A 22,878-nucleotide genomic window follows, 5' to 3' on the forward strand; every position below is an offset into this window, starting at 1 on the left:
GACAAAGCGGGTTCAGAAAGAAGACTCAAGAACATCCAACAATATGCTCTCAAAAAATAAATATGACTGCCATGACAATCATCACAAAGTATTTACATGATAAACATTCAATGTTTGTAAGTGAGACTTATAACAGTTTAAAGAAGAAGTAAGAAGGTGGGTCCTCTGTGAGAAGGTATTCAATGTTCTTATAACTTATTAGACCTAGCATCTGTCCTTGGATAATAAAGCATTCTTAAACCCACTTTCATGGTTTCAGGGGTTTGGAGCCTTACCCAGCAGCTTAAGTTGCGAAAAAGAAATTGGATTTGGACAGGAGTCATTCCATTGCAAGGCCCATTTGCCAGAACACATGCCCCACACTTGCGGCTTTGATGTGGTCTATGGTGTGCCACACCAAGGAGAAGGCTATGAGGAGTGATGTGATGTGAAGTGCGATGCTTTGAAGTGATCGCGACATCATGGGGGAGTTTATTGTGATGCATGGCACTCTGCACTAGGAAAGCGGCAAGAGAATGATGCAGTGCCAGGCGTGGTGCTCCATCTTCACCGATAACTCCCCAAAGTCCACCAGTGCTTGAGGACAACCAGATGGTACAATTTATCGCCTGAGCCCTACCCTGCTTCCTGGTTGAATAAAAAATACAAACACTGGAGCAGGAGCTAAAAACGTACCAGGGAATTACCTACTAGCATCTACAAATGGCTAAAGCTCCTACGGTGTGAATGCTACAAAGGTTCCAGTGTTTCTAAAAAGTCCCTTGTCCGTGAAATAAGCTCTTGTGGTGGGAAGGTGCCCAATGACTGAAGACAAGATTCAAACTCTGGATGCTGAATTTGTGAGGTAGCAGCAGTGCTCTCCATTTCTCTACCATACCACCCATCAATCTGTGTACTTTAAATACTCAGTAAACATTAGCTGGACATTATTGATGTTAGCATACAGTAATAAAAGTACTAACTGAAAACAACCTGAACAAAGTCAAGCTAACCAAGACAATGGTGCTCAGGAATACAAGGTAAATTTCTTCTAACCAAGCCTTTCCAGCTATCACCTTAGCAATGGTCATCCTCTAGTTTGAGTACTTTCAGATTGTCTAAATGATAACCATTTTTTCTAATTTGCTGCCCAACTGAACTTTGCAATTTCAAAAAGTAAAATCTCAAAGGTGAAATAATGCAGATACAGTGTGTTTCCTGGAGTTTAAATGGTAATTTTAAACTGGCGTGGTTTGACAAAGTGTGGGTCTTCTCACAAACTGGTTACAATTTGTGCTCAGTGCATATGGTGGACAGACTCCTTTCCTGTGACCATGAACTAGAAATGTATGGTGGGAAAAGGGTGTTGATGAAAGGATATTGAAATGCACTCAAAATGATGGCTACTGCACAGGATTCGTATGAAATCTGGTGAAATGGCAAAGTGCTCTTGGACAAAGCATCTGTAATTTATCAACTTTGAATGCAGCTATTACTGGTTAATTGCAATTGAACACATACAAAGATTCTGTATAAAAAAAAACAGTATGACATTAAAGAAACATAAGCTGGTATATCCAAATATAATTAAATGAGCCACTTATTAATATATTTATATGCAATGTTAATGGTCTGGCTGGGATCCTGTTGGTAAAAGGGTCAAAAACCAGAAGACAAACAGCATTAGTCTAAAATGAGTGGAACAGACACCTTCCTTAACAAATTGCTCTTAATGCTGGCCATGTTTGCACTTTGATATGCATTTAATATTCATTGTGTAGAGAAAGAGAAAAAAAATAATTTTTTGCAGGTGATGTGGATCAAAACTGTAAACCAGAAGGCCTCCACTGCACTCTGCCTATGGAAGTTCACTTTTTCATACCGTGTTTGGCAAAATCCAAGCAAACAGCCCGAGGTCATATTCATTTTGAAAACTGCTATATATCATCAAATCTTCATAGACATGTGATAAATATGGGCAGCAAAAGAATATACAAATCAAGACTCCAGCTTTTATCTATGCCTAATGAAAAAGACTCCAGCAAAAGAAAGAGAGTGCCATTCATCAGCTGTAAAATCAATTAAAATTCCATACATGGGGCTTCCGCTAAGTGAATGCTGAAGACGTGTTATGGGAAACAGTTTGAAGCAGCTGTTAACCATTCCAGGGATGCTACTCTGGATATAAAAAAAAGGAAAAGCGAAACATGATGAGGATGAGCAGATGACTTTCTGCTCATTAAGGAGTTAACTGCAAAATCAGAAGAGGGTGACAGTGTACCTGATAAAAGGGAATAGTCTGTTTCAGCACAGGTTATGTTCTCAAGTGTGCAGACATAACAGAATCCAGGTAAAGAGTTCATTTCTTTCTTTCCTCACCATTCAATCCTGCAGTCTTTCATGAACTATGAGCAGACACAGTTTCAGTTCAGTGTGTAACTGCTTGCACCAGTAGTGCTTGCTACTGATGGAGGTCATCAAAGTAACATTGTGATAACTTGTGATGTGGAGTCCAGGCTGTAGGTCCTTAAAACGACACTGTGATTGTTACTCAGTACAGCTGGAGAGACATCACACCAGAAGTAGGAATGCTGACATTCATCAGTCCTGCACTCTCGGGCAAACATCATGCAAATCTGCTCTGGGCAGCACAGCTGCTGCTCATGAGCACCACACAGCATGAAGTACTTACTGACAGTGAGCCCCTATAGCAAAATGCCACTACCCCTCTGTTGGCTATAGCAGAAAAACAAAGGCTTCAAGTTCAAATGCCACTTCTGACTTCTCCCCATTTACCTTTCTGACATGTTCTTTATGATTTCCAGAGAAAGCTTTGGAAAGCTGCTTGCTGTGACAGTGGGTAAACAAAACTGAGCGTGACACACTAAGTGACTTCCTCAGTTTGAAAAGTTTCTAATGTCTGCTCCATGTGCTTTTGGCAGTTAAACTATTTAGTTAATCAGCCCATAAAATGACTATCCTCTGCTTAAAACCCAGACTTTTGTAGCTCTTAAAATACAGTCTAATTTGGGAATTACAGTAAACTGAATTCCAAGAATTCGGAAACTGCTTGAAGTAACACCAGGAGAATCCCATGGCAGCTATAACAAAATGATACTTGTTAAAACTCGTGCTGGCAGAACCTTGAAGGTGGGGTCAGTGACAAAAAACAGGCACTTCCTTTATGTCTGCCTTTACCCTTTTGTGGGAGGAAAGAAGGTTATTTTCAAATTTTTACCAAACAGATACATGTACAGTAGACACACCTTAATAACAGCTAACTGTGGCACAATCATCTGCCTGGCAATTTTCTAACCTACTTGAGAAGAGCCTCAAACCTATAACAACAGTATCGAGTGCAAAGGAGGAAGCAACACAGGGCGGCTTGCCAGCCCATTGCAGAGCACCCTCACTTCCACACTTAGTCACTTAAACTGGCCATTTAAGCAAACATTTGAGATGGCCAACTGCACTCAAAAGTGCAACAAGTGCCCTGCATGTTTAATCATAGGCACTTTGATTATTTTGGAATTAAATCATCTATTAAAGAGTATTGTAATTTCAAATGAAAACTCAACTACAAGCAAAAAGGAATTTTCCAAAACATCTTAGAAGACTGATATCATGGTATGCACAGTGTATGGATATTAATGGATATACCCAATCCATCCCCACTTAATTTAATTCAGGGTTGTGGGGTGTTGGCAGCATCAAGCAGAAAACAACCCACAATACTCAACAGTGTGTTAGTCTACTGTAGGACCAAGTCATACAGGGAAATTAAGTGTCAACGATCAAAGTAACATGATCCTCTTTAGAATGGATGTTGGAAACACGTAATATTAATGTACCAAAGCAATTTGATTTTTAATTAAAAGAAAAAAAAAATTAGAGATGTCCCAGTTCCATTTTTCCCCCTAACAGATAATGGACCTCCGATTACGGCTTAATACAAAACACTCTATAGAAGGGGGAGTGTTTGAATGGCATACTTGATAAAGCTAATCATGAAAGTGGAACTGACAGCCAGCAGGTGTCCAGGTAATGGCAATTTTCATTTCACCTCATAGCTTACCTAAAATAAATCATACTTCTGTATCTATCCAACTTAATGAAAGAAAAGGGCCTGTGTGTGTGCGTCTGTGTATCTGTATGTTCGTTTGGTTGCAAGGGTTAGGAAGAAAAATGTAAAAATAGGCAAAACATGTACAACAGAGGTCAAAAAAATCAAAATGATAATAAAATTCCAAACAAGGGTCTCAAAATAAGTTAACTGGTCTTATCTGCCTATTCTGTTGTCTGATGTTATGCGCCAGCAGCAGCACTGTGATAGTAACTTTCTTGCACCCTTTTGGCCACATGAACGAGGTTTATAACTGTAATGCTAATGACAGATAACTTTGCATGGTAGGCAATGGCTTAGTGGAAATAATGATAATTGAGAAACCAAAGCCTTGACATGAGTAGGATAGAGGCCAATGTGGGAGTGACCACTACTTCTTTTTTCCAGCAATACACCTTGAATATAAGAGTGGTCAGTTCAATGAGTGATGCCAAGAGAGAACCGGTGAAAACAAGCAGCTCAATTCGGAGGGGAAAAGGCCACCAGGACGGAAAGGAATCAGGTACGTATTATTATTCCTAGCCAAATGGACAGCCCATGTAATAAAAAAAAAAAATCAGGTCTATACTGATTACTTAAATTTCAACACGTGATGGATGGATAGCAGTCAGTCAGTCAGTCATTTTCCAACCCGCTATATCCTAACATAGGGTCACGGGGGTCTGCTGGAGCCAATCCCAGCCAGCACAGGGCGTAAATCAGGAACAAATCCCCGGGCAGGGCGCCAGCCCACCACAGGGCACACACACACACACACCAAGCACACACTAGGGACAATCTAGGATTGCCAATGCACCTAACCTGCATGTCTTTGGACTGTGGGAGGAAACCGGAGCACTCGGAGGAAACCCACGTAGTCACGGGGAGAACATGCAAACTCCACACAGGGAGGACCTGGGAATCGAACCCAGGTCTCCTAACTGCGAGGCAGCAGCGCTACCACTGCACCACTGTGCTGCCCCATGGATAGAACTGTTAGCTTTTTATTAAATATTTCAGCACATGTCTTATCTTCCCGGTTCCTCCCTGTGTGGATAGCGCTTTGAGTACTGAGAAAAGCACTATATAAATGTAATGAATTATTATTATTATTATATAATAATCAAAAAGTACAAAATTCCTAACCTAAAAATCAAATAAACACAATGTAAATGTCTCCAGCTTAATCCAATTCAAAGTTGAAGGGGCTGGAACCTATCGTAAAAAACCAAACCAACCCTGGACGGTGTGTCAGGAGTCACTCATGTACACACCCAAGCTGGGCCAATGTGAATAAGCAAGTTAATGAAACATGGACTTAGTTGGGCATGTAGGAGGAAAACCCACACAGACATGGGGAGAACATCAAAACTCACAAATGGACAACGACGCTGCACCACTATGCTACCCAAAACTAAATTACTTAATTAACATAACCATCTCACAGCTTGCTTTAACCTCCAGTTTCCCAAATAAAATATGAGCATATGTTTTTATGAAGGTGACGAAGGCTGGATAAACTTAGAATGACTTAATATGAACAACAAACAAGTTAGATTTGTGAATACCTTGGGCTTAAAAAGAAATCCTTTAAAATCCAAGCATTATTTACCCAACTTATTTAATACAGCCTATAACTGTGCAGGCTGGACCAACACCAGGAGAACCAGGTGCAAGGTGGGAAACAGCTCCTGACAAGTTTCATGTCCAGGGCACACACACAAATCGTGCATCTTTTTTTTTTTTTTTTCTTTCACTTACATGTAAATCAACTTACATGTTGAATGCAATTATAAGTTATTATAACATATAAGACTACGGAGTTGAAATTCTCTTTTAGATTCTGAATTAAAACCCACAAAAGTAAACACTGATCAATGCTGTTGATTCCACTGCAGTAGCAGGGCGATTGATTCAGATCCCTACTAAAAGAATTACTGCCCAAACAGACATTTGCCCGATTTCCGAACCACTTGTAGGAATTTACTTATTACTTCACCTAAATGTTATATTTTCTCCTGTTGTCAGTTGTAGCCATTTGTTTTCTACTGAGATTGGATGTATGCTGCAGTGTGTTATGTGTACATCTCACTTTGCTGACCAGCCAGTCTTGCTATTGTCAATACAATGACATCTATTTAATGCTAAAAGGATGGATTTTTCACTTTGCTGCAGGATTCTCACGTTAACTTTAAAAGCTGTGAGCAAAGAGAAGTTGTTTTATTAATGATATTACTAAAGTGAAGTCAATTTTGCAGCACCTGCTTTCAAAGACCATGATTTTTATGGAATCTGACAGTTAAATGTCATATACAGTTTTCATTCATTTACAGATGTGTTGCAGTGCCGTTATAAGCTGGTCCGCATATGTTAGAAAGTTACAAAAAGTGATGAAAACACAATTTTTGTTTTAACTTGTGCTTTCAATGACCTTTTGAAGCAGCAATGTTGGTTCCTAGCTACAGACTTTAACTAATTTCCTTTCAGGACAACCTACTGCATGAATGATTCTTACCGTTTCATGCATTCTGTCTACCAAGAGACTCCTTTAAAATATTAAACCAAGAATTTTCACATCCATTTTACCAAATATCCTAAATGGTTGGCTGCAAACTTGAGTCCATATTTGAGATTCCATGCCATTCTTTCAAAGTAGGTAACTTTTTAAGGATTGAGCAATTTTTTTTTGGACATCCTTTACCACCAATGACTTTGTTTTAAAGAATCGTCTCCACTAATTTCATCAGGTTGCAGAGAGCCTGACCTTCAATCTTCTTGTGTAGTGCATCCACCTTTTGTAATTAAGCAAGCATGTCATGTTCACATGGATATCACATGTGATTTAAAGGGTTCACCTGTGATTTATTTTGAGAGCTCATCAGTTTTTAGAGGATGTTCTGTGCTTGAAATTAGCTATCTGTCTAAGGCACTAAGCAGTGTTTTTCATTGTAAGTCACTTAATATACCAGGACTTGCTTAAGTTTGTCACAACAAGAGACTTATTTTTTCTTAATATTAGATACCTTTTGATTTCATAACATAATTCTCTCTCATATACAGCATATATATTTTAGGCGGTGCAGTGGCTTGCAGCATATTTAGTATTCGACCTGTAAGCCATACAAGTAGAAAGGATAAGCCACCACTGGCAAGATGATACACTACAACCACCCAGCAGCAGCAGAGCAACAAACACTGCATAGTCGGGGACAAAGGAAGGAAGAAGTCCACAATTCTCCTGTATAACTGCTCATTTGGTAAGTAAAACCTGTCATTCTGGTAATTAAAAGGGTTAAAGCAGAGCCGGGGCTTTGTTCTCTCTGCTGGAGTCTGTTCATCCTACCTGCAACATGCATAAATGGGACTTAAAATTAACCACACTTTCTTGGTATGATTTGTACTGCACTTTTCTTAAGTGCTGTAAAGTAATACTTACAGATTGCAGTAAACGTAATACAGTGAAACTTGATTTGATAGTAGCCCTAAACAAGAATAATATCACATAAACTGCCCAGAGGAGGAATCTTAAAATGTATCTGTCTTGAACTTTTTTTTGGGCTCATTATTATTTAAGTGCAATCTAGAAAGATGCAAATGCATACTCTCGGATCCGAAAAGGCACTGACTGTACAGACTGGTAATATTACACAGGGAATGTCCTGTATAATGTGTGGAGGAGAAAAGACTTTGAGAGAAATATGTTTGCAAATGGTGACCATATTGAAGATTTTCTTTGTAAAAGTTGTTAATTGTTGACAAAAAAGTGAACATGGTAAACACTTTACACAAGGAATAAAACAAATCACTTTTTAATTATTTTATGAAATAAAAAAAAAGTTTTGTTAAAAACTACTAAATTGGACTGGACTGATTTGGCAAAGAAGCCATCCGGTTCCTGCTTTTTCTTCAAGGCTCTTGGGATGGACTGTGGCTCCTTTTGATCCTAAACTCGACTAAGCTGATTTCAAATTTTCATTTAAAACCACTGGCAGTGACTTGTTTAAATTGGGTTAGTTGCAAATTAAATGAATTCAGAAGCAGTAAAGCTGACAGCTAGCAGAAAAAGTTTCCCAAGTTGCAATAAACTGGTCTTACTGAAAAGTTGAGACATGTACGAATGTCATCTTAATAAACGAAATTGAGGACTTCTATGTGTTTAAGAAGTCCAATGTGCTCAAAGAAGTCCAGTAGCAAGGCTGGAGTCTGGCTTTCACAAAAAGCAAAAGTCACTCTGGTCTTTAAAGCTTCAGGATGGAGCAAGTTACTGAATAATATGATTTGTAAGGTTGATACTAATGTTTGAGGACTACAAATACTGTATATATATATATATATATATATATATATATATATATATATATATATATATATATATATATACACATACACACACACACACGCACATCACAACATACATACAGTATATAAAAATACATATTCTGTGATATGTATGCCTTTCATGCAAGAAGGTTTCTAAAGAAGCCAAATCATTAAGGGCAATAGGCCCAATTCTAACCAAACAGAAAGCATATCAAAGATATAAGAAGACATGCAGTCAATAAGACAGCTCAGACCTACACAGCATGCAGCTCTATTACAAGACCAGATTCATCCTAAAAACTTGGAGTAACCCTGAAGCTCTGTGGTTAAAAGATATCTTTATTTGAGATTTAGACAGATTGGTCACTAGGCTGTGATGAATATTCTCTACTGGCCAAGCATGGACACAGTGAAGCACAATTTATTTTGCATGAAGTCCTCCAAAAGGCTACAGTCAGCTTTGACACATGCCAAAGTGCAGGAAATAAAACCTGCAATTATTATGTTTCCACACCTAGAATTATTTCTTCTATTTGTTTTAAATGTGCTGTGTCAGTATCTGCTGCAGCGTCCAGATGTTTTACTCATAAAAACAATGGCAGAAGGAGGTCCCATCAAATATTTCACTTCATAACACTAACAATAAAAAGTCACAGTTTAAAGTTAGATTATTTAGTCATTTTCACGGATTTAGATTTTAGCTATTCTCCCATTTTCTACTCAGTATAAAAAAGGGAAGAAAAAACTGTGTTTCTGACGGAATCGGAAAATAAATGAATCACCCTGAAAACCCAATTGCCAAAATGATTTGTACACAAGCTGCAATCCACCGTCCACAACAGAGCATCACCTATGGCGCAGAGCTTAACAGAATATTTCAAGAGTCAGCTATGTACTGACCATAACAATACACGCCGTTCTTTTGTGGTTTCCAGTCATTCCAGACCAAACAAGATGTGGTAGGCACGTATTTGGGAAAAAATGTCTCACTTCCTCAGCGTTTTTCAAAGTTGAGTCTTAAATGTGGAATAATAGCAGTCATTTAATCCTGATTTCTCAATGTGAATTTTGGAAAAAAAATCCCACATGGCACTGGCTTTCCCAGCCATTAAGTTATTAAATAAATTAAATAATTATTAAAGCCATTAAATACATATGAAATAAAAAGAAAACCAAATGAGAAGAATAGGATATTAAAAATAAAACACCACATGACCAGAAAGGTATGTTTGGACTTTATGGCACACACAAACAAGCAGCCTGGAAGATAAATAAGATAAATAAAGCTGTGAGCAGTATAGATAGTTATGTGCTGAATCTCAACTTAGCAGAAGTCAAAAGCAGTAAACTAAAATTCAAACTGAGTTAGTACAGTAGAGGCTTACAAACAAACCAAGGCCTATATTAGTAATGCCTGTCATGGGGCAAAAACTATTACTTGGAATGAACACAAACTGAATGCAGGGCACATTGGTTCACACAAGACTAAATTAAAGTATGCAAGTTAACTTAAGTTAAGTATGTAATACAAAATATGAATACAAGCACATGCACAACATACACTGTACTTATAGAACAAGGTCTGACTCATTGTTCAGTCCCTTATATTAGGAGATATTAGGTGTTACAATTTACACATGACATATAAGTGGAAACATGTTCATAAAATGGAGAAACATTATATATAAACATACTTGTAAGGTTTATCTGTCTATATATACGCGGATACACACACACACACACACATCCAAAGCATAAGGAGAGATCAAAAAGTTTCTAGCTTGAACTACCAATAGAATTACAGGTAAAAACAAGTTTGAATTGTTGAATAGATGGGAGTCACACAGTGTTAGGTCTGGAGGATACTATGGGTATGGTGTCTATACAGATCCTTAGTTTCACACAGAAGCCTTTGCAACCTGCTCAATATGAGCAGGGGTATTACAGTGAAGTCGAAGGCGCATGGTTGACAGCTTTCATTGTCCCTTCTTTTCTGATTGACTCCCACAAATGCCAAATTGAGTCAGTGTCATATTGACCACTTGTGTGGGCATTTTGACGCACACACATACTAGCCGTCCTCTGTGGCTCCGCCCGCATAGTGGTGAAACAGGACAAACTTTAAAAATCAATAAACAAACAGGTATCGCTAGCTAAGCAGAGGCAAGGTACATTCCAAAACGCAGAAGTAGAGCGACTTGAATGGAGACTGGCATGTGAGTCAGGAGGGCCATGCCCGGCTCCCCACTCCTGACATCATGCTTCCCCCTACCCTCGGCTTAGCATAAATAAATTGCTCCTGCAAGCGAACTATGATACTTAGCGCGATGAGAGAAGTCGCAAAATCAACCAGAATGTTCAAGCAAATTATAGAAAAGAACCCGATCTAAATCTGTTAAGTAGCTCCCTCGTGAAGAGCGGACAGACATACAGACATTGGATTTTACCTACATAGAGATATACATATACATGTGTCTTGTACTCTTTATTGTTTGGTAGGTACTGTATGAACTATCTATGAGCTGCTTCTCGCAACTAGAGGAAGTGGCAGATGTTTGCCAACTGGCCAACCAACGCTATGTATTAAATGGTATGTAACCATCCAAAATAATCAGATTGCGATTCAGGCCTAAGAATGAACTACTCCAATCTTCACCCTGGCAAATAAGTGAACCACCTGCCGTGGTGCAACGTCAGAGGCTTTGCCTCAGGTGCAGACGTCCGAGGTTTGATCCCCATAAGGGGATGTAAAAGTGCATACACCTGACAAGCCCCAATAAGGGCGAAACAAGTGTTGTGTACTCCTTGTATTATTTGGTAGGTACTGTAACGTCAACATTATAAATTGTGCTGGCATAGGTTTGGACTTTTGTGTTGGAGAATGTTACATACCTGTCATTTTTTAAATATACAGTATAGTATGGGCTTATTGTCTGGATAAAGAAGAGCTGGACAACGCTAAAGTCTAACTAACTGAACAATGCATAAATTTGGTATTTCCATAACTTTATGCACATTTCAAAGGAACTTTTATTTATTTTCTATTAACAATGCATAAACAATTTTTTTTTGGCAGACTTTACATAAAACAATGCATAGATTTGGTTGCCCCATCGTTTTATACACATTACAAGAGAACTTTTATTTATTTTGTAATAACAATGCATAAACACAATCTTTTTTGGCAGACTTAACATCACGCAATCACAGCCCACTATCATAAAAAGTAGTAATCTTAAAAATACAAATTGTTTAACATGCATTTCCTACATTAATAATATCAAAACTTTACAAGACTCGAAAGATTGCATTCGTAATGAGCCAACCACCAATCTGTCTATATTAAATTGTTTGGCCTGAATCCGAGTCTCTCTATAGCCACAAAGCAGTAAGACTTGCTTGCCAGTTTGGTATAAAGATTTGCCAGTTGCTTCAGTATGTGGTGTGGTTGAAGGCACAAGGTGATTTGTGTTTATGAACAGGAGACTGGGATGTGATCAGCAGTGATGGTCTCGTTCCCACACGATGGTTCATTAGTGTAGTGATGTTAACCAAAACAATCACTAAATGCAAAGTGTAGCAATAAAAGCAAAATGCCTAGAATAACATGTTCTAAGAAAGAATGCAACTGGCTGCTTGTGCTGTGCATATTATTTTTCTTTCAAGAATCACTTCATTCAACACATTAGGTGTGTTTGTGTGTCTTCTATCGCCTATAAGAATTAAGTTCATATTCTGATGTGTACCTGGTGCATAGGTCACTCCATGGCTTTATGTCACTTGGTGTTAAATCACTGAGCTCTACACAACTGAAGACTGTTTTGACTTCATTCACCTAACACAGAAGACTGACAAACTTGATCAAGCAAAAGGGATATCATGGAAAGGGGATAATTATTATACATAGTTATTTTATGCAAAATTCTGTATATGCAAGGATTAAGAAAAACTTTATCATTATGAAAGTAAAAAAAGAGAAAGTTGCCTTTTGAATCATTTTTATTCTATACATATATAGCTTTATTATATTGTGCAGACATTGCATATGGCTGTCATGAGGGCAAGAAAAACCTGCCAAAAAAATCAATATGACATCTATATTCTTGACGGGACGTGAAAGTTACAGTATTTATTTGTAATTTCATCAATCAAGCCCAAAAAACAGGCAAAGAATCCCTCCCTCCCATTGTGAACAGTGACCATCAAAATTAAGTGTGTTACAAATGTCTTGTTGAAACTTTGTTCCCCATGTTGAAATGATTTACTCCTCTCAATGAATAAAGCAATTTCATAATATACTTTATATTAAAAATTGTGAGGTGTTTTGGAGATAATACCAAACAAGTAAAGAAAAACATCTATTGTATTGCATCAGTAAGTAATATCACTAGCATAGTTGATCTTTCAAATTTGCCTAAACTCATTAACTTCTCATTTAAATCCCGAACTTTACATTATCGCAAATCTCCAAAAAACAACAATAACAACTATGAACTGTAAAATGATCCTCAAGTCTCACTGGGTTTCTGAAGGACGTAATATAGTGGGCAATGTAATTTTTATTAAATATGATCCATATTTGAGTTTACATAAAAAAGAACATAGCTAGCCCAATCTTACCAAGGATTGTGCAAATACTGCATATGTATTTGTAGAAGCAAAGTCTGAATTTTCCTAGAAGTCATTAATGAGATTTATAGGATGAAAAGCAAAGAACACACAAGAAAACAGAAACCCTACTAATTCCAAAAACAGGGCAAAGTGCCCACCAACAGGCATCAAGATAACCAGACAAACTCAACATCTCACAGGTAAGGGAATGCCATTTTGGTTTACTTGGCTTACTAGAAGCTAACCAATACAAATTTCTAATTTATGCAATACAGCAAAGGTACAATGGGAACTTCCTCATCCAAAAGACAGTCTGGTTTACACCAGACCCAAACTTAGAATCCTCTAGTATAAATGGAGGTGATGGATTATCTACATATTTCAGTTTGAGAACCTAAAACATATGTATTAAATGCTGGAATACAGAGTAAACACTGGACTCCATGAAAGCTGGAAACATTAGACTGGCATCTGTCCATGCAAACTACTTATGAATGGTCCTTTGTAAAATAAACAATGACAGAGACTGATAATCAGGTCTGGAGTTTTTTTTTTTACTTTTAATGCTACTGTGGATAAACCAATGCAACACAGTCATGAAAAAGATGTGGGAAAATGTAGAAACAACTATGGACTTGATATCATGCCAGCAGACTAAGAAAAGGACAGTAAAGTATCTGTAGGAAAACCATGTCAAAGATGGCATCCATGTGTGGAAGACATAAATGTATAACAATATAAAAGGTGCTGAAAGGGCTGCCTGCTCCTTCAATATTACTGACTGGATATAATGAAACACCTAGAAAACCAAGCCAGCATGTACGGTAACCGTTTCATAAAAATGTGACAGCGCCATTGGCCTGCCCATTGTCCAGATTACCAATGCCATCTGGCTCAGCTTGCCCCTTTCAACACTTGCGTTATTGCACAGTGCAACGTAAACTTCTCAAAGCGCTGTATTCTTTGGACATGTCATCGCTTTCTTATACAGAAGAGCTACCATTCTCGATAAATGCCCACCAAGCCGTGTGAATAGTGAGATTTGTGCCACAGTCCTGTTGATTCTGAAAGAGGAGATGCGGCTCTACCTAACCGCTGCAGGTGTGTGTTTGAATAATTTCCTGCCATCTGTATTAGCATGCTGAGAGATTGCTCAGACACCTTGCAATAAAAAGCAGAGACGTGCCCTTTCTCAAATACCGTGACCTACAGCATGTCTATGCCAGTGACTCGCTCACATCTTAACTGCACAGCCAAGAAATGGGGTCCTACTTGAACTTTGTAGGCTTACAAAAAGTTGAGGATGACTGGAATACAAGTGGTACATTGTGGACAGGGTAAAATGATCAGGCTGCGGCAGTTTGGAAATATGCAGTTGTCATGGCAACACAGGAGTTTGGTTTTCAACAAAGAGCAACCGCCTGACAATGGAATGATGAGTGGATATGCAGCACACCTGACTACAGGCCACTAAAGTGTTGGCACTGCACTTCAAGAGATGAGTGCTGACAGATGACATAAGGACGAAACTAAAAATGCTGATGAAGGCTCAAGTATGCAGTGAATTCATGTCAGGGTGTCAGCAATGAGCCACCTGAAATTTTACTAAAATATTAAGTTTTCCTGTACACCTGGATGAGGTGGGAGTACAGGTGTAGGAAGAAATATGGAACACATGGGCTTAAAAACAGAGGGAGACTGGAGTGAGGAGCTGATTGGACAAGTGGGGGCAGCGCGTAGGACAAGTGCTACATCCAATAAAGACACTGGTAGGCCTGAGCTCACCAAGTGGACAATACCAAGAATAACATTCCTCCTTTAAAAGTCAATTACTGAATTTCTCCTACTTTTCCACAATCCAGTTAATGGAAGACTTACCTGGCACTTCTTGTTCGTTAGCTCTAGGGCTACTCCTTGCTCGACGCTCACTCTTTTTAATGCCAGGACTGCCCCCTCCTCCACCCCCTGATCCGGCGTGGCTCTTGCTGTATCCATTGTACACTGCTGCACAGGAGCTCATATTCTTATAAATGCTTGATGGTGGGCTGTTAATGCGGTTCTGCCTTTCAAGTTGCCTCTCTTTCATTTTCTTGTGCTGTGGTTTGCTGTATTGCTCCTCTCGACTGATATAGCTTGACATGCCATACAGTGGTATAATTTCTGCAGAAAGACAAGAGAAATTAATTAAATTACCAAATCACGTTTGAGGTCACTGTTGTTAATATTTCATTCTGCAAAGATATAAAGAAACCATTCCTATTATAACCAAATAATAAGAGTATTAACCGTAACAGAAAAATGTGAAGAGAAACTGAAGCTTTTATTTATGACCGATGCAAGGCCTTCACCCACCCATGTTTAAAACCTGCTTCTTCCAATGCAGATGCAAAGAATCAATCACAGCAGGATCAAAGCTAGACCACACACATACAAGCTGAAACAATTTACAACAATACCAAAACAATTTAGAGATGCAAGTCTCTGAGATTTGTGGGAAGCCAGAGTATCGAGAGAACAATTCATGAAGACAGAGAGAGAATGTGTGAACTGAACATAAATAGTGACTGGACAGCTTTGGAACCAGAATTCTGGAACTACGAGATAACATTACTGATTTCTGTACCATTAGTGCACTCCCAATCCAGCTCCTTCATATAGAACACAAATACAGGGTTTATAATGGAGCAAAGGCCTGACGCCAATGTCATACACACATCTGTACAGGGAACATTTAATGTGTAATGACTTGTTATGGAAGAAAATCCACAATAAAACCATGAAATATAAAAAGTGACCTGGTAAATGTGGTATATAAATATACTGCCTGTGCTACCTGACTTTACCAGGAAAATTTCATAAGACAATGGGCTTCAGTTATAGTGTAGTCGGTTAGGGTTAGACTTAGGGACCATCAAATGATATGCATGTTTATAAAATGTAACTACTTACAGTTAACAAAAGCAGCTTCATTTTCGCTAGGCACCCCTATTGGTCAGATTACATTAGGAAAACGGACACTGGTGCAATTCTCTTTTTATGTTGGTAACAACATGTTGCGTTATATGTATATGCATCCACACCACATGAAAATTGGATATAGGATTTTGTTAAAGGCTTCCAGAACAGCATGCATGATGGAATGAAGCTTGGCTGAGATATTCCTGACCTGGGGAAGTGACAACAGGTAGTCTAAACTGACGAAAAATAAAACAAAAAAATGCATATACATAGCATTGGTTCTCCAAAAAAGGGAACTAAAATACAGTCTGAGGCTCATATTCATCACATTTGAGCTTTAATATGTGTGTCACATTAAAGCACACTAAAACAACAGCTTGGTGATATGATACTATGCGTGTGAGATGTCATTTATCTGATTGGCTGCATTTCACTAATTGATTAAGGTTGTTGTCATTTCCCAGTTTCTCAGAAATGTTGTGAACGTGTGGGTCAGAACTGCCATAAATATATGCGCATTCCCCCATCAAATTTTATTTCATAAATCCAGACACTTGTGTGGGAAATTGTGTACGCACATTTTGAGCCTCTTTTTTCTGCGAAAGCAAACTTTATGCGGTAAATTAGGCCTCAGGACACTGTCTCCTTTTCAGTCATCTGTCCACCCTGTTGGGTAGCGCTGCTGTTGGCTTGGCTCGTCAATCACTTCTGCTCTGTTCTTCATTTGCATAAAGTCCCCGGTCAAATAAAACAACACTCGTCGACTATATTTCTCTATTGATAACGTCACCAAATTTCAATTAAATCAGTCAAAGTGTTTTTGGGGTATTTAGTTTATCTGTTGTAGGGATGTTTTAACCCCTAAACTCTGTTGTTTTGAATTTTTCTTTTCTTAGCAGATGCCTACTGCCCTAGATGTACAATCATGCTAAATTTCAGCATTTTAACTAGAGAAAAGCCAAGCAAAATGACACCTTTTATTGGCTAACTAAAAAGATTACAATATGCAAGCTTTCGAGGCAACTCAGGCCCCTTCTTCAGGCAAGATGTAATCAAGATGTAAGCATTTTAACTAAAAACTAGTGTGTTTTCATTGCGATAGATAGATAGATAGATAGATAGATAGATAGATAGATAGATAGATAGATAGATAGATAGATAGATAGATAGATAGATAGATAGATAGATAGATAGATAGATATGCAATAATTTCATTGTTTTCCCAAAGTATCAACATATGTTAATCTCTTATTACTTCTAGTTTAATGATGAAAGTTAGTGTATATTCTACATAAGACAGTTTTTTTGTATAAGTCTGTGGTTCTCTTCATCAATCCAAGCTGTCATCATTCTATCAAATCCTATCAGTTTGCTCTTCTGTACTACACTGTACCACACTTAAAATATATATGAATTACAAGCAATTAAGTATATATTTCATGCAATATTCCATAACTGCATCCCATCTTGACATAAGCAAACTGGAAACAGATGAAGGATTTGAATCATGAAAGCTCGCTGTCTTTTTTCACTTATCCTTGTGGTCAAGCATCTGAGTCTGTCTATACAGTCAACACAAAAAATTCATTTGTGCAAAAAGATGAGTACAAAGTCAGACACAACAAATGAGGTGAAAAAGAAAAAAAGCTAAGCCACTTTAGAAGTATGAGATTTTTAAGCTCTCATTTATTGCCAACACTGTTTATATTTTCAGAATCTAATTCATTACAACAAATAAAAAGTGAGTGCTATATACAGTAGGGTTTTTGCACATGCATCAAGTAGTAGCAAATGACCACTACTGCTGCTGTGCTCGCTGACATCCAAACCCTTTTGTCAAAGTAATGCCTTGGTGGGGACCCCCCAAAAGTACATTCTCTAAACTCTGGGCTAAAGTACTTTTCTTTTAGCAGCAAAATCCTGCAGTGGGAAACTCATCCCCCCAAACTCCCATGTTTAATGACTTTGGCCACAATTGCCAACTAAACCTTTTATCATTGCTTTCTCTGGGAAATACAGTACAGTGTATAGCATTTTAATAAATTACAGACATCATATACTCAGTCTTTCAAACCTGACACTGTGCACAAAAAGAAAATATTTATGACTTTTAAACTGTTGAGAAAAAGGCAGCAATGTTGATTGTATGTATTTAGCTCCCCACCATGTCAATATTTGGAGGAAACAATTTTGACAGCAGACATGGTTCGTTTTCTTTTTTTTTTGTATGAAGTCTCTGTCAACTGTGCATCTCAAGATGCTGTGATTATCTTCCATTACTAAAAGTGTATATGCTCGATCTGTTATGCACTTTTTGCCACATAAAACCTTTTTTGTATCACACAATTTACTCCATTCATACATTTAAAACAGACAGTAATGTGCTGCTAGTTTAGCCTCTTCTTGCATCTCATACTTGGCATTCCTGAATATTTGGCTTTGAATTTTTACATAGCACACCTCTTGCAAACATTTTGTGTTTTGTCTGAAAATCGTTAACCTCTCAGTTAATGCTTTTGACCCATTTAATCCCACGTAGATTTTGTCACGTTCCTCTGAAGTATGATTTATAAGTTTGAAAATATAAGACACTTGAGAAAGTGGCAGTCCATTACATTAGTATCTTCTTCACTGAAGGATCAATGAGAATTATGAGTTACGTTTAACAGTACAGTTTGCTGGAAATTTCAAAAGTGTACCAACAGATTTTCAAAAGGAATCAACTTAAAATTCTGACTGGGCCTTTCTAAGACACTTTTTAAAGAAGTCCACTGTAGTTTTTTTTTAGTTTCATGTTGCTAAAACATTAACTTTATCTCTGGGCACAGCGCCTTACAAGACTGAAGTATGCTGCCTTTTATGATCAGGTTTTCTGTGATGATAAGACATGCCCCATAAAGTATGTCATGTAGATACGTTGCATTGACATTTTTACCTCATTGTCTCACAAAATCCTAATAGGTATGATATAATGTGCTTCTAAATTTCTGGTTGGACATTATTTCTTCAGCATTGGCGTTGTCACTGCCAATCTGCCATATAAAGTAGCTTGGACGAGTGATCATTATATGATGATTAACTGCCAATCTGTTCCCATTAACTCAAATATCTCTTAGCTTATTGATGTTCCCATTGGCCTCACGGTGTCCTTGGGCATGGATTTAACCCTTTTTGAGATGCCAAGGCTGGAGGGCTACCCTACTCTACCAATGTTATGGGTAGTACAATGCACCTTTTATACCTAACGCAGGAGAAATAAAACTGAAATTAAGAACCACAATTTTTGAGGGTGGACAAAGAAAAATGGATGAGTTAACTAACGGAATAACTTGATTGTCAGCAAATAAAAAGTATGTAATATAATGGATTTCTTAAAAAAATATGCCAAGAGCCAAGATTAATCGATTAAATGAGCATCAGGATACGGATACATCAAGAATAAAACATCTGATTGATTCAAGCTACACTTAAACATAATACACTCAAGGGTCATCATATATAAAGAGTTATTAAAATGCCAGCTGTGCTATCCATTCAAGATGGGCTGAAATCTAGGTTAATCAACACAGACATCAGCTTTAACATTTGCAGTGCACTTTGTAAATGCCATTTGGTATAGGAGTCACAAAAGAAGTCTTCATGTTTGAGATGCACCATCTGTTAGAATGACAAATAAAATGCATTTATTACTAAAATGTTTGTGATGTGCCATCTGTTGTAATGACATAGCAACCAGACAGGCACAGAGGGACTTATCTTTTTATTAAGGTGGATAACAACTGAGAAGAACAGAAAATAATTTACTGTAGCGATCAAAACTGAATGGCCCTCACTCCAGTTTGGGAAGAATTACGTTTTTTCACAGAAGTACACACCATAAATTTAATTTCGTTTCAGCATATGCCATTTTGTGAGTTAGGTTTACTGCAATATAAAATGATGATTGACAGCCCCTTGTAATTCTGTTCATCCTAACAGTTTTAGTAGTCTACAACCTCGTATACTAAAAAAGAATTCATTCTTGTAACTTACAGAAATGGCGCAACATTATTTTTATTAGTTTATATTTCACAAATGATGTAAAAATGTACTCAAACATGTCCATCCTTGTCTGAGCTCACAGCGGCACTAAAGGTTACCACTGTTGTAAGTTGTGTCGTTGAGTGTTTTAAAATGATTGATTTATTGATTGGAATGCATTTTAAGCACTGCCCGACTGTTTGACCTAGGCTTTATTAAGGCGCGCACATGAACACATGTAATAGCTGGATTGTGCTGACTACCGGATAAGCGGCACAGTAATTAACAAGCATCATTTGATAGTAAATAGCGATAAAAGGAAGGGGTTAGTGCTAGAGAGGAGAGCAAAAAAGAGTAAAAAAAAAAAAAAAAACAAGAAATAAAACTTTGATCTCTCATTAGAACAGCTGGATGCAAGGTATTTCTAGTCAGGGGGACAGGACAGGCAATGTCAGCTCTATTGAGCTACAGAAGGGAGCCAGACCGATGGCTGGTGTGGAGGTTCCATGATGTGGCTATATTTGAATCAGAGGACTTTAAGCAAGCAGAGGAGAACGGGGAGAGGCAGAGGATCCAGATCATAACATCACCACTGCAGATGTCAGAAAGCCAGGATGGGTGGGGGCACTGACTGAGGAGGCAGATCAGGATGCAGTGGGCCAAACAATCTGGGATTTGCTATGATGTCCAGATGAGGGGAAAAGGAATATAGCATGAAAGATTGTTTTGGATTTTAGAAGTATTTATTTATATTGAGGCATGTAGTTTACCGAGACATGTAATTGAAACAGAAACCTTGGCAACATTTAAGAAGAATCTGGATTAGAAATTGGGACAGCTTAGCTATTAGATAAACAAACTGGCTTGATGGACTGAATGGTCTCCTCTCATCTGTCAAATTTATTATGTTCTTATTATTTACATATTTATGGTGCACTCCCAAACACAATGTTTCAAATGGACAAAATTTGTGTTTAAAAAGGCTTATTCAATGAAATACTATTGTGCCTTCTGCACTTTAATTCTTTGTTGTTCAATAAACGTCTGTCTGTATCCTCATTCGCCCCAGTCCATCTCTGTGATGACCACTCATATCCTTGTACAGGTTGGTGTCTGGGCCATCAAAACCGCAACATGACAAATAAAAATGAAAAACTCACACAGTAATAAAATAAAACAAAAATAAATTAGGAGTAAAGAAAAAAGAAACAAATACAATATTGTGAAAGAAATTCTGGTATTAAACACAGGTGGCTGATAAAGTGCTCTTTTCTTCTCTAATTTTGAAGCATCCTAAAACGTTGTGTTTCAAAGTAACAATATGCAGTGTGAGTGGTGGCCTGGAGAGCAGAGAGAACTGTGCTTTGTCTTGTGGACATTGTGCTCTTGTGGGAAGCGAAGAAAGCGCTTCCCCACCAATATATAAAGGTATGCTGTGTGTCAACTTGTGTCCTGCCTGTCTGTGTTGGGGTTAGGGCGGCTGTATGCGCCCTGGTGGCCCACACCATTAACAAGCAGTGCGGCAAAGTGGGTAAGTCGCCTTGAGTTAAGGTTTCTGTCAGATTGTATATATCTATTTAAACAGCCTGCCTGTTGCTACTCTGGCAACCTTAAATAAGATGGCTGACTACTGCTAGTTAATTAAGAAAGCATTTAAGCCTTCCTTTTCTCTGAAAAGCCTCTTTCCTCTCCAACATTTTTATTATCACACAATGAATACACGGGCAAATAGACGGTCTTACCATCCTTATTCAAATTATTTGTCCAACTGAGCAGAAATGGCTTTAAACATGTGAATACAGTCTGTAAGTTCCACAAACAAATACACCTCCTATCAACAAGACTGAAATTAAATTACTAACTGGATTATACAAAGCCTCTTCACTTTACTTATTCAGATCAAGACAAACAACGCATATTCCAAGTTGTTACCACATCAAATCTTTTTCTAAAATGAATTAAAGCAGTTTGTTGGAGACCATAGCCAATCAGCATTTGGGAGTACAGTGCAATCTTAAGGACTATAACCACTATTTCCTTGTAAGCACAAAATGTGTTAGTCATTTTCCTGTGACTGTGTTGAGACTCGCCGCATTGGAGTAATAGCTAGGGTAGGACACGTCAGAATTGCTGTGCGCACTACACAAACGGCAGTTGAAGATTAGGTTTTCAAATCCCACCACTGTTTCTTAGTATATCTCAGACCGTATCATTTTAACAGCTAGTACTACCACTGCCCTTTATGAATTATATAATATTTAGATAAACCAATACGTGATAATGTTCACCATTAACGGGACTATATGAATTAAACATTAATTTTCTCATGTAGCTCAAATCATTGTCAGCTTGTAGAGTTTGCTTCGGTAAAGTTTCATTTGAGTTATCTGGCAGCTCACTTTCTGCTATTAAGAGGTTAACTCAAATAATATCCTTCAAAAGGTATGCTCTGAAGATCTTCAGGTTCTCTCTCGGTACCGCTGTGGCTTCTTCTATTTAGACTATTCACTTAAATGTTCTAATCCTTAACTGTGTTACACAAATATTTCATTTACTCCAGCTTGATGAATGAACAAAATGCATTATGGGCTACGGGCTTGGTATTATGTGTAAAATGTAGCAAAAAGTGACATCTATTTGTAACCAGTTTTATGAGGGTACTTTGTTACAACTCTATGCTAGACATTCTATGAGCCATTCCCCAAGGTAGGCCATAAACTGACCAGCTAGCCTGAGATGAAAGGACAATCTGCCTGGATCGAATGGTATGATATTCAGCCATGACTCTTGCTGAAACTCCAAGGTCTGAAGGACTTGGTTGTTGAAAAAAGGAGGCTACTCTGTACCACGACAAGCAATTGGTACAGGAAGTTTAACAGGAACTGGTA

General features: G+C 37.9%; 1 protein-coding gene across 2 annotated transcripts in view; it reads right to left on the reverse strand.

Annotated features, from left to right (window-relative positions):
* The window catches only part of fndc3ba (fibronectin type III domain containing 3Ba), a 532,014-nt gene that overhangs the window by 199,763 nt on the left and 309,373 nt on the right, over positions 1 to 22,878 (reverse strand). For both annotated transcript variants that reach the window (XM_028794708.2, XM_051923036.1), the window contains exon 6: positions 14,891 to 15,172. In XM_028794708.2, the coding sequence (XP_028650541.2) occupies positions 14,891 to 15,172 (282 nt within the window). The remainder of the gene's footprint in view (positions 1 to 14,890; positions 15,173 to 22,878) is intronic.

This window comes from Erpetoichthys calabaricus, chromosome 2 (assembly GCF_900747795.2).
Source record: "Erpetoichthys calabaricus chromosome 2, fErpCal1.3, whole genome shotgun sequence".
NCBI lineage: Eukaryota > Metazoa > Chordata > Cladistia > Polypteriformes > Polypteridae > Erpetoichthys > Erpetoichthys calabaricus.